The sequence below is a fragment of the Dysidea avara genome, chromosome 10 (assembly GCF_963678975.1).
Source record: "Dysidea avara chromosome 10, odDysAvar1.4, whole genome shotgun sequence".
Taxonomy (NCBI): Eukaryota; Metazoa; Porifera; class Demospongiae; order Dictyoceratida; family Dysideidae; genus Dysidea; species Dysidea avara.
Window position 1 is genome coordinate 19,209,205 of NC_089281.1, and position 24,961 is coordinate 19,234,165.

General features: G+C 38.7%; 3 protein-coding genes across 3 annotated transcripts; 2 read left to right on the forward strand and 1 right to left on the reverse strand.

Annotated features, from left to right (window-relative positions):
* Positions 1-12: 12 nt before the first annotated feature.
* Positions 13-2,312, forward strand: LOC136268003 (calcium-binding and coiled-coil domain-containing protein 2-like). The gene is made up of 4 exons (XM_066063224.1): positions 13-872; positions 925-1,083; positions 1,139-1,266; positions 1,372-2,312. Exons 1-4 carry the CDS (start codon positions 108-110, stop codon positions 2,141-2,143), a joined length of 1,824 nt encoding a protein of 607 aa, XP_065919296.1. The 5' UTR covers positions 13-107; the 3' UTR covers positions 2,144-2,312.
* Positions 2,313-4,332: 2,020 nt separating this feature from the next.
* On the reverse strand, positions 4,333-17,799 carry LOC136268889 (max-like protein X). The gene is made up of 7 exons (XM_066064353.1): positions 17,544-17,799; positions 17,413-17,493; positions 14,918-14,981; positions 14,716-14,857; positions 13,079-13,331; positions 4,550-4,666; positions 4,333-4,497 (listed from the first exon to the last, which is right to left on the reverse strand). The coding sequence occupies exons 1-7, from the start codon at positions 17,712-17,714 to the stop codon at positions 4,405-4,407; spliced, it is 921 nt and encodes a 306-aa protein (XP_065920425.1). The 5' UTR covers positions 17,715-17,799; the 3' UTR covers positions 4,333-4,404.
* Positions 17,800-17,821: 22 nt separating this feature from the next.
* Positions 17,822-23,935, forward strand: LOC136268890 (LIM and SH3 domain protein 1-like). Its single transcript, XM_066064354.1, has 6 exons — positions 17,822-18,037; positions 18,151-18,245; positions 18,725-18,809; positions 20,172-20,349; positions 22,278-22,444; positions 23,602-23,935. Exons 1-6 carry the CDS (start codon positions 17,969-17,971, stop codon positions 23,773-23,775), a joined length of 768 nt encoding a protein of 255 aa, XP_065920426.1. The 5' UTR covers positions 17,822-17,968; the 3' UTR covers positions 23,776-23,935.
* Positions 23,936-24,961: the final 1,026 nt, after the last annotated feature.

The following is a 24,961-nucleotide window of genomic DNA, read 5'->3' on the forward strand; positions in this document are numbered from 1 at the left end:
AGATTATTCTATTTTAAGAACTTTCAAATAGAAAAAGAACTTCTAAACGCCGGTTTGTTGTTGTCAAGAGTTTGGCTAGTATTTACGCGTTCGTTTATAATATCAAGATGGCGGAAGATAAAGAGAAGACATCAGTGGCCTTCTTCACAGTGGCGGACAGTTACCCTCCCAACAAGGACCTCACTGTTGGTTTCAAGTGCCCCAGTGATCTACAAGTGTCATCAAGCGATTGGGTTGGTATATTTAAAGTCGGCTGGGTATCCACCAGAGATTATTACACCTTCGAGTGGGTCAACTGGACCAGTCCCGTAGAAGAACAGGCTCAAAAGGTTGGGTCTGTCACCTTCGCTGGTCGTCGCATTCCTCCCAGCGATGGTTCGATGTACCAATTTTGTTACGTTGGCAAGGGTTATGCGTTAAAAGGATGTAGCCGGCCTTTTGTGATATCTGCCGAAGCAACGGATGTTGGTTTGATTGATGCTGAATTTGTAGAGATCACGAATGACGACGTTGACCAATTAAGATCAATGGTTGTCATCAATACTACACCTTCGAATAAGAAGGGAGGCGTTCCAGCCGCTGTGCTGGAAATGAGGGAAAAAGTAACCAAAATAACTGAAGAAAAAGATGAAATTGGCAAAGAACTTGCAGCAGCCAGCCAGACCATTGCAACTTTACAAGAAGAATTGGCAGCAAAACAAAAAGATTTTGAATCAGTACAAGAAAAAATTGAGAAAATTAAAAAAGAAGCTGAGGAGAAACAAACATTGCTGAATGACACTGTGAATAATTTGAAAGAAGAGAAAATAGTTGTTCTTCAACAGTTGTCAGATATAAGCACCAAGTTAGAAGAGGAAAATGCTACATTAAAGGTTAGGAATATTTTTTAAACATATCACGTGCATTATTTTGTGTACTTGATAGACCAGTAAGGCTCAACTAGAAGAAGACAATTCAGGATTACAATTGGAAGTAGAAAAGACTAAAGCTAACCTTGATAGCACCTATGAAGAACTGAAAGCATCAGAAACAGCAAGGTCAGACTTGGTCACCTCCAAACTAATCTTGGAGCAAGAAATCAAGGTAATTAATCTTATTGCTATGCTATGAAATATTTTACAAAATGTTTTATTCCCAGACTATTAAAGAGAGCACTGTGTCTAAGGATGCATTTGAAGCACTTCAGAAAGCACAGCAGAGTATTCAAGAAAGCAACCCGATGTCGTCCATTGCTATCATCGGTGAGAAAGAGATGCTTGAAGCAAAGTAAGAGAGCTTGTATTGTCATGTGTAAGGTTGCACTATGTTTCTAGGAAATGCCTGTGGTTATTTATGTTTACACAACTTCCACTTTTATTATGTTTTTGGTAGGAATGAAGAATTGGTGGCAAAGTTGAGTATGTGCAAAGAAGAGTACACGCAAAAATGTTACGAGGTTCGTGATCTTCAAAAGCAGTTGGCTGCAATGAAAGCATCCGGCCAAGCTCCAAGTAATAGCAATGAGGCCATTGATAGTGTTATGGAAGAATTGGAGAGCCGTAGAGAAAAGTGCAAAGTGCTTGAAGAAAAGAACTCTGCATTTGAAGAAATGACTTCTTTACTTGAAGAGAAGGTCATGTCAAATGAGAGGATAATTTCTGACCTGAGAGATGAAAAAACCAGCTTAGAAGACAAAATTGAGCAAATTTTAAAAGACAAAGATGAAGAAGTTGCTTTGTTAAATCAACAGGTTATCCAACAAACTGAAGAGCTGGCAAGTATCCGGGAAACTAATGCCACTAAAGAGCAGCAAAAGAACAATGCCATATCTTCTCTGACTACCCAGTTAGAGCAAAAGGAAAGAGAAATTGCTATACTAAAAGGTGCATCTACTCCACCTAATCACCCTGCACCACAGCAATATCCTCAACCAAATAATCCTAACACAAATCGCCAACCAAGGAATCAGCCACAAGGCCAACCAAGGAATCAGCCACCACACCCACAGTCACGCCACCAACCTCACCCACAGTCTCGGCACCAACACCACCCACCAACTGCTGCAGCACCCACTTCCAAAGAGTGTCCGATGTGTCAAATGAAGTTTCCTGTCAGTATGTCCACAGAGTTTGAGGCACACGTACAATCACATTTTGACTACTAAATTGGACTTGACAAGTACATACCTTATATTGCACGATAAATTTTTATACTTGTCTCATGTTTGATTACTCAGCTACTACTTGCCGTGATGTATACCTATAACATGCTGCCATGTTGTTATCACTATACTGTCTTACATGTTAGTTATAAATTTTTCTATGTAAGTTGAAGCATTTATGAAAGCACAACTTTGTGTTGCAGAAATAAGGAGACGTATTTGTGAAATCAGTCACTGGCTGGCTTTATCTTGTAATGTGCAGTTATGCATCTCAAGTTGCTGGACATGTCACTGTATTAGCTACGGTACCATACAATACAACCTTTTCAAACATTTAAACAGGCTGTATAGGACCAGGTGTCCTACAGACCTTTAGCACTTGCTGTAAAGCCCAAAATAAATATCCCTAAAACTGCAACAGAGTACTCCATGACATGTGCATTACATTCCTGTACCACATGACCACGACAACATTACACAGCACATGATGTGGCCATGATCTGATTACAATAATTATTATACAGAATGTGACTTCATAGAACGACAGATTACAAGAAATTAACATCACAGTGTAGTAATTGAAATCAAAATCCCACCATTTGATTATGCTGTTGCTATAGCAAACACAAGGGATGCCAGCTGAGAAGTGGCTATATAGTGTACGCTTTACATTTTAAACTCAATGTACTGCATCAATTGGTCCCTTTGGGTTTTAGTACAACTTTTCCAACAACTGCATTATCTTATATCTAAAGACTACTGGCCTTTTACTTCATAGTTTTCTGTTAGAGACCAACAACATTTAATTTTATTCAACACACTTATCCACTTGTTTTTATCATACCTATGATATGTCCCAAAAAGATTGTATGGAGTTTTTCTTTAGCTATATATAATAGCTGGACACTTTCAGGAAAATAATATTAATTTGTATGCTATTGGAGATATTCATTTTGCAAAAAATTAAGACTTTATTATACTTGGCGACTTCTCTACCAATTTACCAAAACACTATATTATAGATTATGCCCCCCCAATTTTGGAAAGTTTTGAAAGCCAACTTAAGTACTGGTAGACTGTATACAGAAAACTGTAGCTACTGACCCTATTTTATACTTGAATTTTAAAAACTTATTTTACATGTATATATTGTAAGGAATAGTAGAAATATTAATTGTGCATAAATAAATAAGTAAATTGCGGTGTGGGCTCCATAGTGCTGAGCCACTCAGCTGAAAACTGCATTTCTACTACTTTTAGTTGTTATTTGTGTCACAATGATTAATCATAACCTGCTATATAGCTAGTACTATTTTTCTACAAAATCACATGCAAGTAAAAATGAAACTATACATTCAATGAAAGCTATTACACTTTATCAGGTCATATTATGTGGCATCTAATTCAATCATTTATTGGTCGTATGATTTTGTTTTTTTTTGATGTACAGGATCTTTCATTGTACTTGTGGCTAATAAATAAAGGTACCTTACAATTGTACAAACTGTGGTGAAATGCAGTCAAAAAGCATAGCATAGTTTTTGACAATCTTTTGGCTACAAGTTGTGCCACAATAATAAATTGTAAGCTGCCTTTCATTTGTTTTATTTATTAGCCACACGTACAATGAAAGGTCCTATGCATAAAAATAGTAAATTGTATGACTAATAAATGACTGAATTAGATGCCATTGTGGCACAAATAACAGCTAAAGGTAGTAGAAATGCAGTTTTTCAGCAGAGTGGCTCAGTACTCAATGGAGCCTCACCCACAATTTATTTATGTACAATTATATCTACCATATTTCCTTACAATATCTACATAATTATAAAATAAGTTCATTAAACTATAACCCTGCTAACAGATTTCAACTACATAGCAACACATTATACTAATTATTATAGAAGATAGGCAATGAATAATTTGCTTTTCATTCTTGACAAATTGTCATTACAAATACTGTAGCACAAAAGTTTAATGGGGGAAATTTTGATGAATTTGACAATTTTTATTACAATTCATCACAAACTTTTTTACATTCAGTATATCCTTCAAGACAGTGGTGAAGCATTTCATCAAAATTTTACTCATCAAAATGCATTTGATCTGTCAAACCTTTACCTTGTAGAGTATTTGCACCATACCATACACACAGCTGGACTATACTGAACTCTAAACATTGCTATCAGGTATCAGTGGTCCTGTTTACGATTAAAAATGTATGAGTGTTATCACAGTACATGTGCATTGGCAAATCTGTACAATTAGTGTAGTGATTGTGAAGATGAGTGTTGATATAAGTGTTGAGATGTTAGTTGAGCAACGTGTAACTGCTGAGTGAGCACTTCTTTGAGTATCTGCAAACAACAAACAATGCTACAGAGTACACAAAAAAGGGGTGGGTCTAACCTGGGGCTTGCAGTGCTGCTCCAGCCAGTTAATGGTGCAACTTGAAAGTGATTCAAAACTTGTTAGTGAAATGTTAGCATTGTATGACTGGAACAAGGAGTCCATCATGCCCTGAAACTGAGACAATATAGTGATCATGACAAGTTCTCATGATAATAACATCAGTCACCATAGTATTAGTAATACAGGGTTCTACCCAGGAATTCCTGAGTGGTTTAACCATAGACTGATATATGCTGTGTGTTGTATTAGAATGTTTGTGTAGTATATATATATCAGTGATATCATACTAGTCGGATTTAAGGAAGTACTAGTCGGTTTTTACAGATACTGGTCGCTTTGAACCACTGCAAACCAGTGTGGGCAGAACTCTGGTAATAGGATGGCTGACTGTGATATTCAAGAGTAAGTGTGAGCATTATAAACAGGAAGAGATATTGAGGCAAAGCCGAGCACTATTTTCTTCTTGTTTATAATGTGCAAACTATTCGTCATCCTATTACAAATTAATCCAACAACCATAGCAACTGTTACTAAGCAACAGAAAATAACCACAGCAACCATTGCTATGACACAAAGTGACATTTACCAGAGTTCATAATATTTGTACAGGAGAGTGTCTAACTGTACAAACACACTGCTGCAAGTTTACGATCATATGTACTATAGCCTGATTCTAGTGATGACGAAGAATTGTTGATAGGTGGTTACTGGCGTTGATAAGTTTAAGCCTCCATACAAATATTATGAACTCTTGATAACAATCATCACCTAGCAACCATTGTTAAGCAACCACACCATTGTTATGAGGCATCTATCACTATGGTAACACTAGTTGTCACCATTAGCCAGTCCAATTAGTATTACAGATTTTTGTCAGGGAGATTGATAAACAAGTGTAATGCCAACTCTATTGTCTAATTACTTGATGTATTTCAAAATAATTAGCACGTTTAGGCACTATCGTATAGGGAAAACTTTGGCGATTTGCTACGAATTCACCAAAGTTTTAACCCACCAATTACTTGGATAAGCATCTCAATAGTTAAACACTGAGCTCAAATTCACCAAAGATTATTTTGCCAAATGCAATTTAGCTTGCTATTCGCCAATCCCCACCAAAGTTTCCCTCTATATGGTATTGAAAGTATTATCATACAGCACTTTACAGTAGGGATCATGGAGGTTTGCACTGACCAGAAACCAGCCTCACAATACCTTCCATGGTGCCATGGTTAGGTATAGCCAAGCCCAAAAGTGCCTTCAGTATGACTTGAAACGTTTTCAATAGATTGCTACAATAAATAAATAATTTTAAGGGTGCTAGCGAGTTTTTGAAGCCATTCAAGGGACAACCCACATAACCACATGCGGCTGTTACATCATAATTGGCAATACTACGCATACTCAAAGTATCCATGTTAGGTGGCCGTGTTTTGCGCCAAAGAAATCGGCCAAGAAACAACTTGTTTCGTTCAAAAATCATCCCGAAAATGATCATCTGGGTGCCCAAGAATGACAGTAGAGTGAATTAGCCTGAAAGTAAGTGTTAGTTTTGAAGATACGTGCGAATGCAAACTTGTTTGTAGCCAATGCACATTCTTCCTGTATTTTCTCGAGTGATAGTGTCTCGAGTGATAGTGTATGCTGGTAAGTTATATTAGTAACTGTACGCCTGTTTTTAGGTAGTGACGATGTTCCAGCTAGATTTATCACCCATTACAAGACACTGACTGTACGTTATGAGTTATGAGGCGTTACCTATCGAAGAGCAGGCTTGGCGACTCCACAAGCAACAGGAAGGTGTCCCAGTGTGTAAAGAAAAGGAACTAGAGCTTTTCTTTCGTTCAGAACTTCATTTATAACTTGTTATTTGATAAAGTTGGCATTTGTGGTTTATTGGAATTTGTTGTAATAACTGGTCAGCGTGTGCATGTTCTACACTACATTGCAAAAGGCGATATCCTGGAATACACGATAGTCGGATCTCTACCAAACTTTTGGTGGACCATCAGTGATAAATTTGCAAACTTTTAGCACATGGAATTATAATTGTTGCGATCCAGCACGAAGTTACAAGGCCTGGAAGGCGAAGTTCGCTCGCAGGTACTCACTCTTTGTTTTATAACTCAAGAAAGAAGAAGTGCAAAGACAAATCCATGAGCTAAGTTTCCACAAATTTATTGAAGAATCTTCACAGTGAATTTGATGCCTGTGCAAGCAGCCAGTAACTCAGAATAAGAAAAATGTATGGGTTAACTTTGAAGAACTATAGTGCGTGAATGAAAAATGAAACAAGGTACAATCTTATACTTTGGTCTCTGTATAGTAGAAAGTTAGGTCAATCTTCGAAGCAGTAGTTTAGATTCCTATAGCTTCCTTTTTGCCTGTATCAAAGGTAAAAAGAACAGCATTTGTGTGGCTTCAAAAACCGCTAGCACCCTTTAAAAAATGACATACTGCTAACAGTTCATAATATTTGTGTGGGGAAAGTGTTTGATTGGAGTACATTCAGCAAAGGTACTGCTGCAAGTAACACCCCAGGCTTCTCTTAGAAGAAAGGCTTGACCTTATCAATGCCAATCATTACCTATCAACAGTTCTCTGTCATCAGTAGAATCAGGCTAGAGGTGTACATATGATCAAAAATGAATTTGCAGTAGTATGTTTGTACAGGTCATACCCATACAAATATTATGAACTCTTGGATATGTGAACAATGCATGCTTCATGGTTTCCCTGTGTCCTCCTTTGTGCTCCGTTTATCTTTGTGCTGACAATTCGTGGTAGCACTGCATGATGGCCTCCCTAAGTTTGTAAAGAGAATCATTTGAGGTTTTGTGACTGCAGACGTCCTTCTTGTAGTGGTCTTTATTTGTAACACTGTGTAACGGAATGAAAATAGCTGAAAACGAAGAGTAATGGCCACTTCGCTATTTCAGTAACTGAGTTAGGGAACACTTTCAGACAAAAACCATAAGCTGGTGCCATTCTTTCTTCAAATGGGGGTAATAAAAATGGATTAAATTTGTAGCAATTTTGATTCACAACTAATTATTTCCACAATACATCTAACTTATAAGAGTATTCATACTTATTTGGCTTTCTACTCTGCAAACTATCAAGGCCACATATAATATATTACAATTGCAACTGACACAAGCAAATAGGATGATCTTAAAAATTTCTTTTAAATCTCAGCGAGCAGAGCATAGAAACACAGTATAAAGTAGGGCCAAAACAATTACTACAAATACTTGAGTACTCGTTAAGGACTTTGGTAGTCAGATAGTAAAATTAGTATTGAGTACTCATTAAGATCACATGACCCAGATGCATTTGCCATCAGGGAGTGACACAATGAAGGCTATGGAGTTTGATTGGCATAATTTCTTGTCAGGAACACTAACATCAGTACTTTCATACAGTGTATGTATCCTTGCTGTTACTTGAAAAACTGTAAAGTCGTATAAATCTTGTCACAACCAGTAGCTAGTATTCGTCAGTACTTGATCGTCAACTCCAGAGAGTACTCGAATACTAAAAAACCATGGTCATTTCAGCCTCAGTATGAAGAAGACACACAATCAGCTTTCAACAAACAAGTATACGGAAGAGAGAAAAAGTATGAAAGCATGTGATTAGTCTAGACTAGGTGTGTTTGTACTAGACCAGTATAGTATAAAAGGACATCTTGCAGATGACACTGTGAATCTAGTGAGAACTGTCAACAAGGATAACTTCACTTTCTTTGGCCAAACACGACAGGTTTGTCCTCCTTCTAGGATGACAGGAAAAGAGTTTCCAGATGTTACAAGGCAGGAAGAGAGAGCTGGTGTCACTGTAAGAGGGTAAGACTGCCAATACCCCCACTTTATTATGATGTTATTGGTCTTCATGTCAGCAAATCTGACTGTTACCACATGCCCATCATGTACTATAACCTCCTGAAGGTAGCCACCTATGCCAACCATCTCCAGTAAGACCACTAGCTGGGGCAGCAGGCAACCAGCAAGCTCAAGGTAGGCTTGCAATGTAACTGCCACCCATGCTACTAGTGGTCATGCCCACTTGTCAAACACTACAGCCTTCAAGGAGAAAGCACATGCTAATCTCCCAAGCCTATTACAGATAAGATTGTTGCATGTGTACAGGTGTTTAATTGAGTTGCCTTCGGCTAAGATGCTATGAGCAATCTCAAGCTGTACTACCTATAGGTACCTTAGTAATTCAACAGTGTTTTACCTTACTCTTACAGGGTGCTACAAGTACAACAGCATACATACTGTATGTACTTAAGATGATCTTATGAGTTCCCAGTCACATAAAACCATTTTGTGTGCTCTGATATACCTATCAGTTGGCAGGCTGAATTTGATGTGACTAAGCAAGTATGGTTTGTCCCACCCTTCTAGGAGACAGAGGTTGATAAATATTTCCTGCATTGTGAGAAAGTTGTGTCAAGTCTGTCATGGCCTAAACAAGTTTGGACACTACTCCTTCAGAGCTCTCTGTTAGGCTACTCAGCCCTATCGATAGAACAGAGTTCTGACTATGACACAGTGAAACGCTCTATTTTCAAGGCCTATGAGCTCGTTCCGAAGGCCTACAGGCAGAGGTTCTGAGCCACCCAGAAGACAGATACTCAGACCTTTGTGGAGTTTGCATGGGCAAAGGAGACTTTGTTTGACTGCTAGTATACCTCTAAAGGAGTTGGAGACTTTAACCGGCTCAGACAACTAATGATGATGGAGGAGTTCAAAAAGTGACATTAGGACCCATCTGGATGAACAGAAGGTAGACAATTTGCATGAAGCGAGTCCTATGGAGAATGGCTCATGGATCCCCTGCTAGACTGATTTGAAGACCTGGTATTTGGAGTAGCCTGCCAGTGCAGGACAATAGTAAATTCGCTATGACATCTTCCAATAGTAGCATCACTATTCACAACCTTTTTGGATCCTCCCCAATGGTCAACCAAAACATTCAGGTCTTACCAAGAGTTCTTACTGAGCACCTACAGGTGTTAAAGGGCTAGTATCAACAGGCCCAGCATTGTGGTAGGAACAGTTTATAATGTAACCCAAATTCATACCTTGGACACTACCAGAGATATTACACAGAAAGATTGTATTAAAAAGATACAAGATCACACAAGATTATCCGATAAAATAAAAGAACGTGAGTAGTGATACTTGAGTCGTTTATACTATCTTGGTTTGTTGTTATCACCGATTTCGGTACTGATGGGTCACATTTGGTCCTGTTGCAAAGATTATGCAAACCCATGTAATGAAGAAGGGTACTCCTAAAGGATATATGCAAGTATATAAACCTCATTAACCCCAGATACGCTGATCTGATTTATTGTTTTAACTCCTTGCAATTGGTTAAGCTGTTCTTCTTTGCAGGAGTGGTAACAACACATACAGCTACAAATTTAGATAATGCTTGTGATTGTTGATAAGAGATAATAGGATATTTTCTGACCAACTTTGGATACATGGTGGGACCACGGTAACTTATAATCAAAGATAACACCTAAATACTTCTGTTTATTTACAGATTTCAGTGTGGTATGATTTATTAAGATACTTGGACACTCTGATTAGAACCAACTTTAAACCACATAACACCACCCCCTTTGTTAGGTTTAATCTTACTATTAGAAATCCAGTTGTGTATCAGCTGCAACTGGTTCATTCATAGAAGCAGCCATGAGAGAGGAAATTATGTTGTGTCATCGGTATACTGCACTAATACAATAGTCCATCTGTAATCTGTAAAGGTAGAATAACAATGGTCCCAGTGCACTCCCTTGTGGAATACCACTTTTCATTTCTCTCCACTTGAAAACTTATAATTATGTCTGACTAGGTGAACTCTATCACTTAAGTAATTTTGAAACCAGCACAGTACTGAGCTTGACACACCAAGGTCTTTAATTCTTTGCAAAAGGAGTCTGTGGAGGCTTGGACCAAGGACACATCAAGTGAGACATCAAGGTAACTAACTGCCATGACTATACCTGTTTCTTTGCTTATCAAGCAGCTGCAGAGCTCACAAGACTCCTCTCCAGACCTCAAGGCAGAAAAAGATGCCAAAGTGTCTGCACTATATGAGCTGGAGGACAGTAGAGTTCATATTACATCTGAGGATAGTGCCAAAGAATACAGGGAGAATTCTTCTACTGATAGACATGAATTGGTCCAGGTTTCCAATGTCTCAACTGGTTGTACAAGGTGCAATATAATCAATGACAGGGCAAGCTCCAGGGATAGGATGGCATTCAAGATTAAATTTGATGATGGATGTGTCTCCAAGAAGATGCCCAGCACACTGCAAAAGAAATTCAACCTGACCAAGGAACCTTTACAGTCTAAACTTGATGCAGCTGAGCAGCATAGAAAGGCTCTGGAGTCTGGACAAAGAATGCCAACAGAAGATACAAACAAACTTGAGCATGACCGTCAAGTGATGGATGCTCTGGAGGCCTTTCAAAAGGTATAAATTGACAAGACTCCATTAGTTGAGGAACCGCCTTAAAGAGAACAATAAGATGATGGCAGTCATTGAAGCCAAGAAAATCAAGCCCCTCTATCCTCCACCATGGCCAGTTGAGCAGTCAAACTAGCCACACACCCTCCTCCTTCTCCAAATGAAAAGAATTTATTTTGCACATTTTGTGACTAGTTTTGCAACCACTGAGTTTCCACTATTACTCCTTTTGTTCAACAAACCAACTATCTCTCATGCAGTACAATCTGTGGAGAACATGCACCTCTCTGTGTAGTGCCTCACAATGATCCCTGGTTGTCAAGATGGATGGGGCCAGTGATAAACCTCAAACACTGAGCTTCATGAAAAACAGGAAAAGTCCCTCCCATCACCATAGTTTCCTGTTGTGCTCAACCACTCTAAGGCATACAGTAACTTTCTAAGACAGAAACTTGGTGAACGATTTAATTGCAGTTTGTTGTTTCATCTAAGAAACTTTGAACCTTTTATGTTTATCATGTGCCAGATCCAGTGTTTCCGGTGGTAAGGTACATAGTGTAAATATATAGATGTTGCAACTTGACCAGGTGGGGGCTGTATACTGTGTTTGTGTTGCAGTGTTTAGAGTTTCATACATTCTATCAGCTTACTCTATTTCATAGTTAGGGATCAATGTTTTGAGAAGATGTTTCCTGGTTAGCATATTGGCTGAACTGTATAGATCCATATAATTATAGTGTGGAAAAATCCACCATTTTGAAACTTTTTACATAATATAGCAGATAAAAAGTTTTTCCTGTGTGCATTGTGCTGTATTCTTTAAGCAGAGTAGTTGCGTTCCTACTAACATTGCATCCGTAGTGCATCTGAGTTGTCCACTAAGTGTTACGTTTGGACTTACTAGTTTACTACACTAGAGCTGAAGTGGATGAGTGCAACCATATGGCTAGCTATTTCATGTACACTATACATAATGGTTACTGAGAGTTACTACAGGAATGCTGCTGAAGGTGTGATGCCAAGCTTGGACAGTACACACAAATTATGAAACTTTTTGTACAGCATAAGGTTTCGAGTTAGTTGTCAAGTATGCTCAGACTATCCTATACGAGATGCAAAATGATTAAAATAGATACACATTAGAAACAGTTATATAAATTGTAGCAACCATCTTACACTGTACAACTTAGAGCAATTTCTCTTTGTACACATCACGTGAGGTACAAGATGAGCACTAATCCTTGACTACTAGCTAAAGCTACATTGTGCTATTGTAATTTGATGGAGGCTTGTACCACTACATACTTTTTTATTGTTAGTGCTGCGTTTGTATTTCCCTTGGCCTCCTCTAGCCTTCCATCAAGCAGAGCATTTGCATTGTGTTTCACTAAATGTAACACAAACAGGATTTTTTGCTGGATACCACAGTACTCTACAATGATTTTTGAGCAACACACACACACACACACACACACACACACACACACACACACACACACACACACACACACACACACACACACACACACACACACAAACCTTTCAGCTGCCATGCTAGCACGGTCACGCTTACCCAGTGAACCAGCACTGGGACACCAGTGAACCAGCACTGGGACACCAGTGCACTACTCAGGTGCTAGGAGTCAACACAGGCAAACCCAGGACTAGTAACCCGTAGGGGAGCTATACCATGTCTCACAGGTGAATATGTGGGCATCCGAGGTCCCACCTGGACCTTCACCTGTTGTGTGCGAGATATGGACACTTGGGATTTGCTTCCCCAGTTAATACCAGGCACGTTATAGTTGGGTGGGCTGCTTCCCAGTTGACACTAGGCCACCAGGTCTCCATTTAAACAGACCAATTTGGCACAACTGAGCACTGAACTGGGAACCTTTTGATTACCAGGCCGATGCTCTAGCCACTTGGCTACGCTTCCTCATGCATGCACACATGCATGAACATGCACGCTTACACACACACTCACTCACACATGAACGGTTCAACTACATATAACACATTACTGCCTACCACTCTAAACTTCAGTTCTTCTGGAACCTGGACCTCCTTGGTAGAGGAGTTTCCCTGACTAGCCGAGCTCTGGTGAACCCTTGTAATCATTTCATAGTTCTCCTTCATGATTCTCATGGCAGTCACCTCTTTCTTCAATGACTCTAGTTGATCAAGCTGCTTAGCACTCTGTTCATTGAGATAGGCAATGTACTCGATGCCTTTCTGAAGTATGGCTGCCCTGCTTAGCCTAACACCTCCAGGTGAGGTCTGCCTGTAGGATACATTTAATATGTAGTAACAGTCTATAATTCTGGGTCTTGGCTGCATGACAAAAACTATTCTACAACTCCAAATAGTGAAATAAGATGTTCAACTATACGAAACATACGTGTGCATTACTGTCGCTTATGAACTTAGCGGGAAAAAAACAAGTATCAGAGTTAAAAAAAAACAAAAAAAACTAATAGCAATTTTGCTCTGTGGCACCATAAATAATGTATGCGTTCCTACTGGATTGGAAACACCCGTATTATTTACGTAGTGACGTCATAGGCCATCCTCGTTTCGCTGCGCGTAAACTTTATGGCCTCGACAGGTGGAAGATTTCGCTGTTCTTGTAACCAGCAAATTAGTGTTTGTTGTTTACAGCTGGGTTAGTTATCACCTACACTAATTGGAGGCTGGACTGTGTAGGGACGCTGGAGGGCAGTAAACAATAGCGTAAGAAAATTCAGGTTCAAAAGTGAAATATGGCCGGTGTTTCAAAACGGTTGTGCAAATTTCCTGAAGAAACAGAAAGTGTAGCATTGTTTCTTTGCTGCTGTTTACACCACTCGTAGCAGGTAGAGTGTAGTAGGCTAGCTAGATATTCACTGCTTCACTGTATATTTCCACTGCCTCGATAAAACTTCAGAAAACAAGCACTACTTTGTGCTATTGTTTAGCTCAAGCTGAGCAGTACTGAAGCATAAAATTTATTTCAATGTATCACACATTTCTTTGGTTGTGTAAATGCGGTGACGAGAAGTTGGCTAATAGTACCGCTGTTGAATTATTAGCTGGTGCGTACCTGCCATTGTCACCTGTCGCAAACAATATTTCTCCCAGTGCCCACAGACACGCTGTGTTCTTGTTCAGTACACAACGCAACACAATAAACAATGTAAAAGGAATGTCCACGCCTTCGAACCGGCCTTCAAACAAGCAAGAGAAAGCCAAACAGCCACTCAACCAATTTCCCAATGTTTGGCGCACCGTAACTAGGATAGGAAAATAATTTAACTGGCGTTTCCAATCCAGTAGGAATGCATACATTATCTATGGTGGCACATCACAGTGTAATTAATACATGTGTTACACTAACAGCTGTCTTCGATAGCTATATATTAAGAAAACCTTGCCAAAAAAGCAACTTAGCTACTAAGGAGTATCTACAAAGATTCGTGTCAAATGGTTTCTTGCATTACACAATTGTTTTGCATGCTCATACAAGAGATTACATGGCATATATGCTTGAGTATCTATGATAAAAAATTACACCATTGCTGCTCGGCATTTGTACACACCTTTAACCCTCAGGTCCTCGGGTTATATACATGTAGTACATTAGAAAAACATAAACACTATAATAATATGGGAGACTATTGTTCTCTTACCTACACAGTGGTATAATCTCTTCAAGCTGGCAGTAAGCCTGTCTAATAGAGTCCCTTCTCTTCTGTTCATTAAGAGTGTGTAGGTCTTTCTTGTTCACATTACCAATACCAGCACTGTTGGCATCTTCATCATACTCATCATCTAATTATAGTGTGGTTTTATATTTAGCATGTCCTACTATGGTAGGGTGATCACACTCACCTCCCCCACCCCCTCCAATAGTGAAGAACACACCGGATGATCCTTGATCCATTGGATCTGTTATCTATAAACCAGAACAGTGAGAATGTCGTTGCACAGTGCTTGTGTACGTATATACACCCCCTGTATGTTTATATAATTTTCACAAAATTTTTTTGAATTACTAGCACTCAGTACAAAAAAATAACATGCACGTGGAGTATGGATGTTATCCAACAACAACAAAAATGGTGGCAATATAGCATGGGGATATTGTACAAGGTTGTATTGGGAGAGATAGCATTTTGCTATAACAACCTTTATATATATAGCAGCAAGGGGAAAGGTGAGGCATACTTACTCACAAGACAAATGCACACAGTTTAGTATCTGTATCAAAAGTTAGGTCTGGTGCAATTCATTTCACATCGCCACATCATGTTAACTAGCCTGTTACCTTCATTGTCCAATAGTCCCATGTTGTAAACGCCACAGATAAAGTTAATTTTGGTTACTACGAATGTAAACGTGATGAAGTCCCCACATTAACACAGCCATTTTGTCATCAATGCGGATAAGCTCCATTAAGAGACTGGTTATCCATGAACATGAAAAATTCTAAAATCTTTACAAAACAGCCAGTGCTAAAAGTGCGTACCCCCTAATACAAGATGTATTAACATTTATTAACATCATTGTAGCCTTCCACCTTTTATTTCTCTTTCTTTACAACGATTATTTTAAACCTTTTTTCACAACTTGGCTGCTTTACTTCATTTTGCATTTGCAAGCTCCAAAGCTGGCTGTGCATGGGACCTGGTTCAAAGAACAACAGAAAGAACATTAATATGTTTGAGACTTTATTATATTGCCTATTGTATTGTGATATACGTGGCGCCGTGCTGGAATTCTGTTGCTCAGCAGCACGTGGCTGTTCAGCTGTTGATAGACGAATCGAGCGCAAGAAAAAAAACTGAGTGTCGAAATGGCTTTGTGCTATAGCTGTTTTGTCATTGATTCTAAGGTGTGAGGATACCATACTGTATATACAAAGAAATATGGCCAAACCCTTTCCTTGGGGAAGCATTACCTTGTGCAAGAGAGATCAGAAATACACACGATCCACTGGCTGTAGCTGTTAAAAAAAGCACTGGAGGATGGTGGAAGATAGTTGGTCACGTACCACGAAGGATATCGCCTTTAAGTTCAGTTTTCAGGCGTAGTGGAAGCATGAAGTGCGTAGTTACAGGGCTTAGATGCTATTCGTCAGATTTGCTTCAAGGAGGACTGTGTCAATTTATTTTTAGCATAAAAAATGCTGAAGAATGTGAGCAACTTCACAAGTGTATTACTGACTCATTGTCAAAAGCATGTCATGGTGAAACTCCCACAGCATCAGACACGGTTGGGGCAATAGAGAAGGTAATTGAAGAACAGCAAAACACACTATCTGGTAGCACTGTTGGCAACAATGAACCACCAGGTGCAGGACAAGATGTTAAAGTTGAGGCAGTCTTTAATAAGTAAGTTTCAAGATAGTTCTGATTTGAACACAAAACAACTGATTGTTGCTGAAGAAGTCATTTGCTCACCTCCCAAAATACAGATTGCGTTTGATGAAGAACAACTTTTAATGGGAGAAGAATTGACTGATCGTGAATTAAATTTTGTCCTAATAGCTACTAAAGTGGCAGTTTGATCATCTCAGTGGATTTTGCTCCCCCATAAGTAAAGATGGTTCAGTACAGAAAGCAAGAAGGAGCTAAGGATCGTGGTGTTTGCTGTAGGTCTGGCAATGGGCTGTAATCCAAGTAGGCAAAAGACAATAGATCAATCTTTTATGCAAACAATTGGTCATAATTCCGTAAACGTTACGATGCATCTAAGTTGGAAATGACATTTACTTTTAGGCGTGCCACATTCAGCTGAGTGTGATAAAAAAAAGAAACAAAACTTTGGTTATTCATATCTTGGGAATAAGGCTGGGACGATTTCTGGTATATGAACTGTCCCACTTGACAGGCTACTTATACTCTACTACAAAAATTGCTCCATTGGAGTGCAAAGTTGTATTAATGTGCGAGAACACTTTTTCATTCTTTCCCAACACAATAGTGTGATGTATTGGCTGAACGTGAATTTTGACATGTAGGGTACCAATGCAAGTAATTGTGAACTATGAATATGCACAAATTATAGTGTATGTATGCATCATCATCAATAGAATAATCTATGGTACTATTACAAAGTGAGAAGGGGGAATTACGGTAAGAATGCCCTTGGATGCAGAGTTTAAAGCAAACACGCGCAGTTTTCCCATTCTCGCTTCATTAGCAGGCCTTCGCTACCACTAATCAACGATCCCCAAAAGTTGTAGATGCACTGCACAAAAATACCTTTCTTCTGTAGAAAAAATGGTCAGAAATGTTTGTAATGCAAACGCAGTTGATCATTATAATGGAAACGGCCACTCACTACAAACCCTCAGAGTACAAATCACTATAAATACAGCTCACCTGAACGCCGTGTATCCCGGCTCCTCCAGTCAACGAATTGGCGGAATTACTAGCAGACAAAGGTGGCGTGGCGAATTTTACCTACTTACAAACCAAAATAATTACGATAATCACAGTTACACTTGACTCACATCTGACCCGGTCCATGAGTTACCCTCAGAGTTCACGCTGGAGGTACTGAGACGTGGAATGTCCGCCATGCTGAAGGAGTCACGTGTAACTGCAAAAGGCATTGGGTACATCGGGTGCTCGACAGGATAAGTGTAGCATCGCTGTCTAGCATAGTCACCAGGAAAGAACATATTGTTTGCTTCTGTACAAACGATATAGAGCCCTTTTTTAGAGCATGGGGTGATCTCGAGGTAGTCATAAGCTCAAACGACTGATGAATAAACTTGTGTCACGTGAGATCACAGATGATTTGAATCACATGACATCACGTGACTTATATTCTTCACCGCAAGGAGAACGAGTGTGCTACTGTAGTTTGTCAAGTTATCGCGCTGTGTTTTGTGTCTCCTGCGCCGCCATTTTAGTGACTTAGTCCTGGGGAAAAATGAATCCTCCGTGCGCCGGGTGTAAAAAAACCGTCTACCCAGTTGAAAAGCTCAACTGCTTGGACAAGGTAAACTTTTTGAAAAAAGACCACTTATCTCTGCACTTGCAAATTGATTATAAAAGCATTCAATTACTGTCGGGGTGATACAGTATTTGTTACCGCGTCGTTCTGTCGGGTAGGTATGGCATAAAGCGTGTTTCAAGTGCCAGGAGTGTGGATTGAGGTTGACCATGAAGACGTACAAAGGATACAACAAGACGCCCTACTGTAACACGTGAGTAATCCTTATAACATGTTGTTGGTCCCTAAAGATTGGCCAACCCTTTACAATACATATTTCCCACAATTACTTTACTGGAGCTTGTAATTTCTAATTTTATGCTCTGTTTCACACTAAGGATTGGATTTGTAACAGGGTACAACATTTAGGTGTCATGTTGTAGCAATAAGATGTGATAAAATCGTTAAAGTGTGAGGGAACTCAGGGAAGTGGTTTTGACAAGCTCTGAAACATGACCCAATATGGAAATTTTGCTGAGATATTTTGCAAACAGTAAACTAATTTGTAATGAAGTTTCAGTGAACATAGAAACCTTTCTGTGACTTAGCTGCCAGCACAAAGGAATGTCTTTTTTGGTTATCCCAAGTAAAAAGGAATTATTAACTTATGTCACTAATATCAATTAGTACCATTCAGACTAATTTAAGACTGTTTTAAGTTTCAACTCACATTGCTATTTATGTCTCCTCCAGGCATTATCCCACTACTAGATTTACAGCAGTGGCTGATACTCCTGAAAACTTGCGGCTGAAACAGCAAAGCAAGCAACAGAGTCAGGTAGGCAACACAAATTTTGTGTGTTGAATTGTTTCCATGCCCTTGTAAACTGGGGTAATAAATAAGTTGTGTGTGTTTAGGGTGAGATGTGGGCGCGGTGTTTGAAGCTGTATCCACCCAGTTTTGTAACTAGCTAGCAGCCATTTTAGAACACAGCAATTGCTGGGTTTCATTTAACTACCATGTTCTTTAAACACCTAGATGAAGGTTTACAAGCTGCATATAACTTGCACATATATACCACCCTTGCCATATTGTATGGAAAAATAATGTAGTGTCATCATTATTCAGGATTATTGGAGTATTTATTTGTGTGACTTTTCTGTCCATCCAAAATATCTTCCTGAATGTTGACCAATGTTGCAACAAAGTGCAAAAATGTGACAACGGATTACTGTATTGTATTGACTGGTTCTTAGTGTGATGATGACAAGGCTTCAATAATAATCACAGCATTCAGGGACTAGTGTTGTCTGTTACTGTGTAATGGGTTTTGGAATTGTGTTTCTGAGAAATATTAGTTTAGTAAATATGTCTGTGAAAACAATACTACTAACAAGTTAATGACTTGCTTTGGAAAGCTACCTTGTCAATGTCAGTTGTTGTTTGTTTTACTTGCTTTGTACTGATGACACTGTGTAGCTCTGGAGTAGGTCCTATTACTTCTGTAGTAAAACTGCATGCGCATTTGTGTGTGATGGACCCTGTGCCAAACATGAGAAGTGTGCGTATGTGTGAGGTGTGTTGTATGTATGTACCGTTTTGTCTCGAATTATGGCCCAGCCATTTATTTCTTTCAAACAAGTTTTACTTATCTACTGTACAAGACTGGGTGTTTATATATTATGGGACCAGTGTTCATGATCAACTTCAAACTTCAGTTCTGGTGCTTGTTTCACATTTTCAGCAATGTTCTTCACTTCATTGTTTATAAGAAATGATTACTACACTAGGTATTTATTTGAGACCCGGTTTTTATTTCTGTAATGATGCTCTATATTGCTCTATATATATCCCCTGGCAACTAAACTGACCAGGTGTTTATACAAGTCTAGCCATAATTCAAGGCAGTATGGTGTGTATGTATGTACATTATGCATTTGTGCATGTGTGTGGGGGTGCGTGTTTTGTGTCACCATGTGGGTAAAGTTGTGCCTATAGTGATGTATGCATGGTGTACAGTGTACAGACATGTTTTGTACAGGCTGATGTGTATTTGTGACAAATGCTGGGTGTGGCCTATATTTTTATAACATATATATACATGTAGACATTCGGGTGTGTCACATTTTCCATATTTTAACTTGTGGCTTTTAAACTGAGAATTCCTACATGTATTCTAATTCAATAACATTCATACAGTTGGAGTACCAAAAGGATTATAGGACCTCACTGAAGGAATTCCACCAGGTTTCTGACTCAGTCGCCCAACAGCAAATGACACGTGCTGCTGGCCTGGCCTCTGAGTCTGGTTACCGTACTGCCCCACAGGACATGGAAAGTGTTGGGCAAGGATACCAACACCAACCACCACCACAGAGTAAGATTGTTAATACTCTAATAGTGTACTCAACTGCTTATAATGGATGTGGTTAATATTGTAACCAATACTATTATTTAACTGTTGTTATACTATTGAGCTTGTAATGTTGTGAGCTCTCAATTATGATTGGATTTTAGTTAATTTCTGATCTGAAATGAAAATAAGTGACTGATGTAACTTCTTGTGTTTAAACTGTATTGCATCATGTTTGCTAAAATGTTGGTATTGTCATGAAAAATTGTGCAAAATGTAAGTGAAGTGCATGTATATATGCAAATTCCTAAAATCAGATTATTTTGTTATACCGTATAATGGGATTTTTTTAGGGAGAGATACTTTTGAAGATCATCATCATCTGAAATTCCAAGCCTGGGTGAAAATTTTCACTTCAGGATCTTTTATGCATTTAAACCATTCATTTTGAAACTTTGAGGAAAAAAAACTTTGGTGGATAGCAGCCAGCCTGTAAAAATCAGGAAGATTTTCCCTCAGGGAAAAAAAACCTACTTGTGATGGTCACACATTGTTAATGGAAGAACACTTTACTAATAGTGTTTGATGCATAAAAAACAGGAAACAGTAGAATTGACCAGCTTTTACATCCATTTCACACTTCTTACCCTGGGAGCACAATCTGGTTTGCTGTTTTTGAATCGATTACCCATCCTGACATGACTATATAGACAAGGTGGGTTGGCACTAGTTGGTTTGGGATCAGAGGAGGGTGGAAGCACTTCAGGCGCTACTTGAAAATATTACCTTAATTGCATAGTTTAATCACGTGAACCTCAATAGTCCTAATACAAAACTAGCAAATGGGCAGTGATTGCTGATGATTGCTACATATTTTGGTTGTGCTTCGTGTAAAGATTAAAACGATGTATTTTGTTTTGTAAAAGCGCTTAGTTTTGTAGGCAAAACTGATGGAACAATATTTCGTGCACAGCAGTACTAGCGCTAGCAAGGTATTTATGTTCAAAACCAAACAACAATGCCACACTTTGTTACATCGTCCACACATTTTAGTTCACCCAGAAATCGATGGTTTTGCATAATTCATTTTACCAGCATCTAAACCGCTTCCACCCTCCTCTGGTTTGGGATAAGATACAATGTGAGGATCCTCAAATTGGATAATTGGATTAACAACACTACTTTGCTTTTTTCAAGGATTTTCTAACTAAAAGTTTTCTACAACATGCCATACTGCCGGTAGACTCTGTGACAGTTCATTCTGGTGATACATTGATATTCCTAGTGAAAGGAGCACCCACTAGCTTAAAGACATAGTTCACAATCTGTTGCATTTCTTCAGTAAGTACGGTACCGCCCAAGCACAATGTTGTTTCTTGCGAATGCATGTAATTACAAAACTCACTAATTAAAGTGTGTGGCAGCCATTTTGCTAGCGAGTCGATAATAACTCACTAGTGAAATGGCTGCCACGCACTCTAATTAATGAGTTTTTTAATCGCACGCACTCGCGAGAAACGACATTGCGCTTGGGTGGTACTGACGTCCTTTAATTCAGGAATAACAACTTGCTAGCGAAATAGCTGTCACGCCCTTTAATTAGTTTTTAAAATCTTGCGCACTCGTGAGAAACGACATTGCGCGATGTTGACGTTCCACTCTGTCTAACCCAGGATAGTGTAAATGAGGTGTTTGGCCTTCTGGGGAACCCCTCTATATATTGTATAAGGGATGTCTGTCTGGGTCCCAAATCAACAGCATTGGTAGCTTAATTATACTCTTTACAAAAGAAATTTCCTCTAAAGTCAGAGTTGTGACAAAGTAATATTTACTACTAGAGTGTGTCCCACCTACTTCCTTCTCAATAATAAAGTATACAAAGTTAATATGTAATACACTGTATATGTTCAAAAGTGTTAATGTCAATGACGATGCATCCTCTATCCCATTAGGCTACAACCAGCCTCCTCCGATGTCCTACACTCAGCCGCCGGCACCTCAGCCATCCTATAACCCTCCTCCATCACAGCCTAGCTACCCTCCATCACAACCTAGCTACCCTCCATCACAGCCCAGCTACCCAACATCACAAAAGGCCCCAGCACCTCCACCAGGAGGGGTAAGTGTTGACAAGCTGTATATCTTTCTGTGTTCATTGATTGCAAGTAATATTTGGTTTTGTTAACTGTCAGTGAATGGCTATTTTGCAAAGAATTGAACTTGGGTATGTAAAACCTGCTACTTATGTAGAGGTAGAGAGAACCGAGAAGCTTGTTTACAAATGATAGTAAAGAATTTTCGACTTAAAATCTCTGCCAACACATATATAATAATCATTGTTGTTCTTCAAATAGTATGGTAGTTGTTATTACTGTACAAATACAAGGAAATATTATGGATCAAAGAAATAAAATGTAGTGAAACAAGGGAGGTCACCTACGCCTGTAGATAGTATCAGTCTATAGCTACCCATGACTGAATTAGTGTCTACTAGTATATCTTCAGGTGTAGGCAACTTACTTTTTGATACCTAATTGAACTTTTAAGTTTCCTTGTACTTGTTTGTTTACATTGAACCTGTATATACCATATTAGAAGAAAGAATGGCACTAGTCTTATTTTTTTTCTTGCCTCAAATTGTCAAATAGCAAAGTGGCCATTACAAATGAATAACACTATGAGAAAGACATCTGCAATCAATCCAGTCACAACGAAAACTATTCCCGTTACAATTGTAGAGAAGCCATCATGTAGTGCTACTGCGAAACGGTGTCAACAAAGGTAATTAGGAGGGCACGGGTGTACGTCCATGAAGCATGCATTGTACTTACTTAACTGCAGTATGCCAAAAGGCATACTGTCGGGCTGAAGTGATATTAACAGTGAAAAAGTAGGAAGAGTTTAAGGTCACAACTTCTGGACTTGAACCAATACTGCGATACCTAACCAATACTGCCAAGGTGCCATGAAGGTATTGTGAGGCTGGTTTTAGGGTGATATTTTTGATCAGAAAAGTCCAAACCTTCATGGTCCCCAACTTGTCCCTAATGTACAGCACTATCATACTGCTTAGTGGTAGGGATCAGAAAAATTTGGGCTTTCCTTCCCAAAAATATCGTTTTTAAAACTAGCTTCATTACAGCTTGGCAGTATAATCACTCTCACAACACACGCGCATGCACGCATGCACATTCACGCACGCACATTCACGCACGCACATAACACAATTGACTATATTATTAGGTGTTTTTGTAATTCAGAAGTTTCTTCTTACAGCCACGATATTTAGCATTGTACGATTACACTGCTGCCGATGATGATGAGGTATCGTTCAAAGAAGGAGACTACATTGTCGATGCAGAGATCATTGATGAAGGATGGATGGAAGGGCGCGTAGAGCGTACGGGTCAGAGGGGAATGTTACCGTCAAATTATGTGGAAAAAGTTTAAGATGAGTATTAGATCTTCTCCCTACATCGGCATATTTTGTTTCTTATTTACTTTGTATATTGTATCCAATATGAGTTGGAACATGTTATTGTAGCATAATAGGACAGCTTTCTAGTGTTGTATTATTGAATACATATATACATTAAAATGTATTCCTTGATCTTGTAGTGTTTGTTGGTGTTATAATGTCCAGTGTTGGGAGTAACGCATTACGTAATATTATTACTTTTGTGGTAACTAAGTAATATAATGAAATACGCTATAAAAACAGGTAATATAACTCAAGTTACTTTACTTACAAATGTAATGCGTTACCTAAGTAATATAGTTACTGTAACGAGTCTAATATTACATAATATTATTACTACAAGTAACGAAGTTACTAATCTCGTTAGTTATCCTCTGAGTAACGCCTAGCCAAAACGAAGTAACAAAGCCTACTGAATGAAGCTTATTCACCAGCTTCTTAGTTATAACTAAGATTTGCACATTGTCCAACAACGCAATCATGTCACGTGATAAAGTGGTAGTTTCACACGTGACAGCTTAAGGCTGTGGACACAAAGTAATATAATATGTAATATTATTATAGTTACTTTATTTTATGGGTAATATGTAACTGTAACTAAATAGTTCAGTTGTATGTAATATGTAACTAGTACTTTTACAAAGTAACTTGCCCAACACTGATAATGTCATACCTAAGGCCAGGCAAACTTGATTGTTTCTCATGCATATCTATTCATCCCACTGTGACGTCACTGTTATTAGTTACGTGAGGCTGTATTTTTATGCTGAGGTTAGTGCAACTCAGAAAATGTCTTTCAGCATGCTAATGAACAATAACCTCCCCCACACACATCCCACAAGTTATAAGTTTGCATTACCTAATGGACTGATATAGGGTCTGAACTGCCCAAGTGGAGTTTACTTGTTTTCTCAAAACCATTTTTCACATTGTAGTATATTATACCATAGTATATACCTATGGCAGGCTTGTTTATTAATCTTGTAAAAAACTTAATCAGCATAAATTATTGTGGTGTCGCAAATTTTACAACAGCTAAAATTTACTTCGCGCACATCATAGATAATATTATCTATGCGCGCATTAAACTTCGAGAATCAGGATTTCTGCATTTCAAGAAAAGTTCCGTCGCTACTGGAGGGCCAGTGCTTGTGGTTT